The sequence below is a fragment of the Bremia lactucae genome, linkage group LG6 (assembly GCF_004359215.1).
Source record: "Bremia lactucae strain SF5 linkage group LG6, whole genome shotgun sequence".
Lineage (NCBI taxonomy): Eukaryota > Oomycota > Peronosporomycetes > Peronosporales > Peronosporaceae > Bremia > Bremia lactucae.
The window spans coordinates 8,447,896-8,455,842 of record NC_090615.1 but is presented as its reverse complement, the minus strand read 5'-3'; the positions used below and the strand labels follow the sequence as shown (position 1 = coordinate 8,455,842).

The window sequence follows — 7,947 nt, the reverse complement described above, 5'->3', positions numbered from 1 at the left end:
GGTAATTTTGGCTTGTGCGACAGGACCAACGGCTGCCAGGGCAACGGTGCGAAAAAAAAGAAGTTGTTCAAAGGGCAAGTGCTTTAACTTCAACAAGTTTGGTCACATGAAGCAGGACTGCCCGGGTATGAAAAGCATCGGCAAGGACGATGAACGCTGTCTTCGTGGTCAGTCATCATGATGGATGATCGACAGTGGTGCGACGGAACACATGACGCCACACCGGGACGACTTGAATACTGTAAGGTCATGGCCTCAAGTATTGAAGTTACCATTGCGGATGGCAAGAAGATCCGTGTGGCGGGAACTGCATTAGTGCGTTTAGAGGGTATTAACGGTAAGCGCATTCGGATGTTGGACGTTCTACACATCTCGGGACTATACAGGCGACTATTGTCGATCGTAAAGCTTGCCGAGCGTGACCGCAACGTTGAATTTGAACACAAACCGTGTACCATTTGGAACAAGGATAAAACAATCGCTTCGGGGAAAAAGGTCGGTAAAGCCTACGTGCAAGAATGCCAGCGGTTGATGGCGCAGTACGTTGCGAACTTGGATGTCGATAGCGAGTGGGGGCTTTGGCACGCCTGCATGAGCCACGCGAACAACGACGCGCTGGCAAAGACGCAGCGTGCGACGACAGGCATCCCAATTACCAGCTGCAAGACGAAAGCATTATGCAGTGGATGCATACATGGCAAGCAGACGGTGACGCATTCCTGTCGCATAGACATCCCGTGTGCAGGAACTTATGCACGCGGATGTAATGGGACCAATGAAGACGAAATCGAAGGGTGTAGCGAAGTATGTGCTTCCTTTTGTGGACGACTACTCGAACTAATATTTAGAATACTTTCTCATGAAAAAGAGCGAAGGGCCGGAAAGTTTAAATTGCTCGAAGCCATCTACGATAACCAGTGGGGAAAGCGCATCAAATTTCTGCGCTCGGACAACGGTACCGAGTTTGTCAACAAAAACATGGACAAAATCTGCCGGTACAGCACCAAAAGACCGTGCCGTACAGTCCTCAGCAGAATGGATGAATTGCCGAACCGTAATGGAAAAGGCGCGGAGCGTGATGCACTATAAGGGCGTGTCAGCTCTGTGATGGGTAGAGGCTGTCAACACGGTAGTGTATTTTGTCATCCGAAAAACAAACAGCACGCACGCTGACGCGTCTCCGTATGAGATTGGCTACAAGGTGAAGCCTCGGCTGGACCACTTGCGAGTGTTTGAATCGTTGGGTTATGCCAATGTTGACAACTCTAAACGCTCCAAGTTGGAGCCAAAGAGCTTCAATTGGGTGTTCCTTGGCTATGCTGACAACACGAAAGGTTATCGCGTATATTATTAAGAGTTAATAAGATCAAGAAACTAAGGTCTGCGAGGCTTGATGAACGCGAGGTGAATGAAAATTACGATACGTCTATGACGGAAAGCACAAAAGTTATCACGTGATGAAGGGTATTGATGAAGTGGCTCAGCCTGAAGACCAGAAAAGTCCCCCCAAGGAGGATGAGCCGATGGAGTCAACAGAGTACTCAAAAAATGACATTGAGATGCAAAATGATGAGAATTAGCCTGCATCGTCAAGACGAGAATTGGCGATATATAAGCGAGCACATGAGTCAACGGCAAACGACAGCATAGTGTGCAGGCCCGAAAGAGAACGTTCTCTACGTACAAGGGAGCCAATTTTCCTACTTGGTAACGGCTCGAAATAGCTGACGAGTACAAGATGGATGGCGAGGATGATCCCGACAATGATGATCATTTTTATCCGCCATCACCTAAGCGATCTCGTATTGATGAGTATTGAGGGATTGCCTGCTTGTAGAAGATGTACTTCCTTACGCGGCAAATGTAGGCGATGCAGATGATGCACCAACGACATATCAACAAGCTATGGATAGCGATGAAACTACGGAACAGGTAAAGGCTATGAGCACGGAGCTCAAGGCTTACTCGGCAAATGGTTCATGGTCGCTGGTTCCAAAAAGGAAAGTAGTGCAACCGATCGAGTGCTGATGGGTATTTGCCAAGAAGCGCAACGATCACGGACAGGTAGTACGCTACAAGGCCCGGCTCGTGGCAAAAAGTTTCAAGCAGAAGCTTGGAATCGATTTTCTTGAAACGTACTCGCCGGTAGCGAACATGAACTCTATTCGAGCAATGATTTCGGTGGTGGTCGCGCAAATATATTTGACTAAACAACTGGACGCAGACAATGCATTTTTAAATAGCGAGCTCAAGGAACGTGTACATATGGAGGTACCATGTGGTATCGTCAACGCTAGTAACATGATGTGCAAACTGGACAAGGCGATCTACGGTCTCAACCAGGCTGCAACAAGACATTTCATCCAGTGTTCGTTGAAATAGGATTTCGAAGTTGCGGGGCAGACCAGTGCGTCTACGTTAAGGGACAGAAATGGCACTTCATCCATGTATGTCTCTACGTCGACGACATGGTAATCGCCGTCAAGATCAGCAGGAAGATCCAGCAAGTCAAGACAGCAGTGAAAAATTCTTTCAGATGAAGGAACGGGGTAAGGTCACGTTCGTTCTTGGAATGTAAGTGGATCATGGCATCCACGCCAACGTGCTCATGATCCGACTGACCCGGTACATCGACGACGTGGTAACAAGATTTAAGCAACAAGATGCCAAGGCAGTGGTCAACCCATGGGAATCGGGTATAAAACTTTGAATAAGGCAGTCACCAACGCGAGTAGCGAGAGAGCAGAAATGCAGTCGAAGCCATTCAGGTCTTAAATCGGATGTTTGCTGTATATCGCAACATGCACGCGTCCTGATGTGGCGTATGTGGTCACACCGCTGTCGCGTTGCTTTGAGAATCCGGGCCAGCAGCATTGGAAAGCTGCGATTCGTGTTCTCCGATGCCTTAAGACTACAAGAGATTACGTATCACTTACGACGGTAGCGCCAGCGAAATACAAGTCACAGCATACTGGTATAGTGTAGGCGGGCACGTCGTAATGCGGCCACGCTCTACTTAGACACACACCCTAGCACAGCGAGAAAGCGGTTAAACCTGCTTCTCTAGCGTGCAGTGAGGTAGTTGGGAGTGGGCGCGTTAGCGGCCTCACCCAACGCACTAAGTTCTTTGATTAAGTGTCGTCGCGGGAGCGGTAATCCGGCTGCTCGTGCGCACTTATCAAGTAGGAGTAGTTTTCAGACTGATTTATATTTTAATCGTATCAAATATAAATACCTACTTTTACCAATCAAAATGTCATCTCTATAGATAACACTTAATAAGTATTGCGAGCGTATCTTTATAGATACCTCGCGTAACGAATGACGCTAGCCGTCACCATGGATGACGCTTGGCGTCTCCCTCCTAATGTGAATGCACCCATGTGCATCCCATCCACAAGGGTTGGTCACAAATGTGCACCGCACCCGAATGTTAGGTCTAATTACTATTATTTAGTAATTGACCATCCCCTTTAGTACACCACGTGGACTTAACGGGGACTGTGTAACATTAGGGCAACTTTAGCCCGGTACACCACCCCCCCCCCTTAAGAACGAATTTACATTTTTAAATTCGTCAAAGAGGAGAGAGGAACTGCGAGCAGCTTTACGCGCCGCTAGTTAACTCAATTACTATAGCGACCTGTGTTTCCATACACGGCGCCAAAGATGCCATCTAAAAAGGGGCCACGTTGGTGGGTCGTCTGCGAAGACGCCCACTCAACCTCAAACGAAGCGCACGCGCCGCGTTAATTCGCCGGCCGCGTCTAATGCCTTAGTCGAAACGCCGACAGCTACTGCTGCTGTCGCGTTAACAGGGCTAAAGGATCCATCCAACTTTAACAGTAATGATGCTGATCCGTCGCTCATTGTCGACTACAATGAGTCGACACCGTTGCCGTCACCTCATAGTAGTGATGCGGACAACGACCTCATGAGGAAGGATGATGGCGCATTATTTCCCATCCAAACTTCTCTCAACGTAATTCACTTTTGGTGAATCGTATTAATTGTGTTATTGATCCAACAAACGGGCATTGTGCGACAAGCCTGATGCTGTACGGCACGGAATTAATGACGGCAACTGTAACAAAATGCAAGCCACCTTCGAAAATCTTCTAATCGTGATGTATAAATACAGTGAAGCTATCATGGATCCCCGAAATAGTTTGGCCAGCTTTCATATCGGTAACCAAACTTTCCTTATCGTAAAATCGGTTCTGGATTTTTGTGCCAAATGACCTACCAAATTTGAGGTATTCTCCTCTATGCTAAGCACCTGTAAGCAATAAACACGTAAAAATAAGCTAAATGTTTCTCTGACTAATTTTACGTCAAAAGTGCATTTGTGAAAAGCTAATGAATGATCATATAGGTCCTCATTCTCCTTTAAATCTAAAAGTCCAATGGCTCTGATGCGCCAAATTTCGTGATCCATCAAACCCGCCCGAGAATGAGGCACAAGGTGTAGATCTAGCCGATAAGACTTACTTCGTCTAGAAGACGACAGCACTACAATCTCTAGGAAACATTAGCTGCGATTTTCTAATGGTGCAGGAAGGAATATATAATTGTGAGAAGCACCTCTGATACTATGCAATTTCTATAGTGATATTATGATTCGAATATTAATTTTGTTTTATTATAGGAGAATTATGCCCCCCCCCCTTCGATGGGGACACACCGGCACACACACACTGGAATATATGATTAAAAACAGAATCTCAATAGAAATTACTTTGACACCCAGAAAAAGCTAAGAAGTCTTAGCTACTAAGGTAAATTTTAAGGCTTTAGAATAGGGTTAAAGTAAAACTGTATTAATATATTAAGTTTTTTTATTACGATCTTCTATTTACCGACTTTAATTAATTGATAACTAACTATGCGATGCGCCTCCTTGCCGAACGCCTAATCGTGTCTGTAACGATCAACCAATTAATAGAACTAATGTCTTATTGCGTCAATATTACCAAATTTGATAATACTGGAACTATTAAGTCAAAATTATTAAAGACATTATTTCCTCCCAAGCAGCTTACAAAAACACCAGTTTTGGCGTTAAAAATTACGTTAAGCGTCTGATGACGTCAAAAGCACCGCTGGTGCTGTCTCTGGCGACGAGTGGGGCATTTCTTTTCGCGGCCTCTAAGATAAGTGAGACGGTAGCTCACACTCCCTTCATTACGATTGCCTTCATTGCATTAATTCCTACTCTCGTATCTATCGACATCGTCACTGACGGCCGTGGATGCTTTATTCTTGCGTATCTTTGGAAGACCATCGCCGTGACTAATCGCTCGAATCAGGGCCTCAAAGTGGCAGCAATTGAAAATCTAGCTGCCGCACGTATCGAACTTATTAGGACTTTTGGTGAGCGCTGGCCACAGCATACCCGCGCTTCGCTCAAAAGACCGCTCGGACTCAGTAGTCATGGGTATGATGTTTTGCCACTTGCTACGAGCGGCGGATCATTGTATGACCAAGTAAGGGGAAGGCTTACGGACCACGCTATCAGTTATAGCAAGGATGATGCGCCGGTGTATCTGATGGACTCAGAAACAGGCTACTTTTTGCGGGCCACGCAGCATCGAAAGATCGTTTTAACAAGCAAGCCTAACGCATCTTGTCTTTTTCACGTAGAGCGAGGCAAGACCCACCATTGGGGATTTCGTGCCGCGGCCACGCAGCGATACATGGGCCAAAATATTGTGCAGAAGCTAGTCGCGACGAGCAAGAAGTTGCACGCCTGGGAAGCTTTTCGAATACTGCAAAGGCCTGGGGAAAAGGAGGTTGGAGGGTGTAGTCCGCAGGTGTATCTAATTCTTTGCTCGGCACGATTTGGTAAGGGCATGTGGCTGGCCAATAAACCTGGATTGACTATTGCAGCTCCGGCAGGCAATAGCGCTAAAGATATTCTAGGAAATGACCAAATTTTAGTAAGTCAACAAAATCACACATTTCAGCAACGCAAATGCGACATCTTTTTGTCAAAACAAATTGATTACGCCATCGGGCTGATGTACAGCTCGGACTTGTCGGCTTTATTAGCTGCTGCCGGGTCACAGAACCGGAATCTATCGAGATTGCGGGCTTTAGAGCGAGCACATACAGCACCACATTCGTCTGTAGACATGCGGCAAAGAGATAGCACATCGCAACCGACATCAATGCAAGGGAATGACAAATTGCAACAGTTATCAAGTCAAGGGAATTGCACGATGCAGCAGGCTTCAAGGCAGAACTATGGAGATTGTTTTCTTAAAAATTGTGAACCACGTCTGAATTCGTCAATTGAACGAACCTCTTCTTTTTTTGAAAAGCGTAAGGATGACACGCCGGAATTGATGAAGTCGACTGTACCTTCCTCAAGCAAGACTGAATCATCTGTGTGATTGTCTGGGATAGCGTCAACCACAATGTGTTTTACTTTACATTACTGTAGTACTTTTAACTTTAATTTGCTTAATCCCATCAGACTCATGCTTAAAGAAACTAAAGTCCATCTGGAACTAAAACAATTTTTATTGAGTGGGATAACGCTTAGAGTTTTACCCAGACTGGATACATAAATTTTTTGAGGTATCAGAAATCAATAACGTTGTGAAGAATTAGTCCCCTGTATTCGCTTAAGCGGAGCTCTGCCCAAGCGATAAAGGAGACTAAAATCGGGGTGTTCCGTCACATACGTGTTATTTACTAGGGAGTACTGATCAGTACTAGTTGATGTAAAAAGAAGATAGGAACGGTGGAAACACATAAAGAGGCAAAAGAGATAGAGTTATTAGGTTTGTTATCCCTAGCTTGCTACAAATCTTCACGGCAGGATAGATCAGGAATTGATACTACTACTGTCGTTCGGCGTAAATACGATAACCTAAAGTTGTACTCGTACCACTTTGTTGGCTCATCACTTTGAAGCTTGCCTTTCAAACACTCTGTTCATGACAAATGTAATGGGGCACACCGTTGTTGTGGTTCATTTACCTTATGAATAATATGCCCTTTTATCCTATTCTAAAATAGTTAATTACTTAAATCCCATTTATTATGGGTAACAAATTTGGTCGCCGCCAGATATAAAGCTGGCGGCCAAAATCTATTTTTTAGCTAGGGTAAGGCTTTAGACTAAAAAATTAAATATACTTCATTCCCCCTTTTGATCTTAAAGCGTCTAGTGCCTTCCTAAGGCAGTGCTCTGTTACAAACAGATGTTGATGGGCGTGAACGTGTTATTGCGTTCGAGTCTAGACAGCTTAAAGCTGCGGAAAGGAACTACTCAGTTATGACAAAGAGTTACTTGCTATGAAGCATGCTTTCGTCAAATTCAGAGTTCATCTGCTCGGCTCTAAGCCGTTTGTAATATATACAGATCACGCGTCATTACGCACGGCGACTAAGTCGCCCCATCTCTCACAAAGAATGGCCCGATGGCTATCCTTTTTCACCGAATACAACTTCGCGGTGAAGTATAAGCCTGGCAAGCAAATCCTTTGGCCGATGCTTTATCACGCAGGTCGGATTATGAGCCCTCTCATTTAACGACTATCACGTCGCCTGTTACTGCATTATTCCGTTCGGCTCACGCCAAGGATGAACAGTTTGTAGCTTTGCTACGAGCTCTGAAGAGCACTGAATCGGGTTTTAAATTGTTGGCACGTTTGCGTGTACGGTTACATCAATTTTTCTATCGATAACGACCTGCTGCTTTATTTCACGGGTGCTGTGGATCCTCCGCGCGTCGTTGTTCCTCGTGATTAGAATTTGAAGTACCGAATTTCCTATGAGGCACACGATAATGGCCTTGGTGGTCATCTTGGTAGAGAAAATACCTACGGCTTTGTAAGCTAATTTTATTGGTGGCCCAAACTTTTAAAATGGGTCAGCACATACATTCGCACATGCGAAACTTGCCAACGAGTTGAATCCTAGGATCATGCTGCTGCG

The 7,947-nt window shown here is 45.3% G+C and overlaps 1 protein-coding gene across 1 annotated transcript; it reads left to right on the top strand.

Annotated features, from left to right (window-relative positions):
* Window positions 1-5,084: 5,084 nt before the first annotated feature.
* Window positions 5,085-6,395, top strand: CCR75_004744 (uncharacterized protein; the record flags this gene model as incomplete). Its single annotated transcript, XM_067962830.1, has 1 exon — window positions 5,085-6,395. The coding sequence occupies one exon, from the start codon at window positions 5,085-5,087 to the stop codon at window positions 6,393-6,395; it is 1,311 nt and encodes a 436-aa protein (XP_067818177.1).
* Between the last annotated feature and the right edge of the window lie 1,552 nt (window positions 6,396-7,947).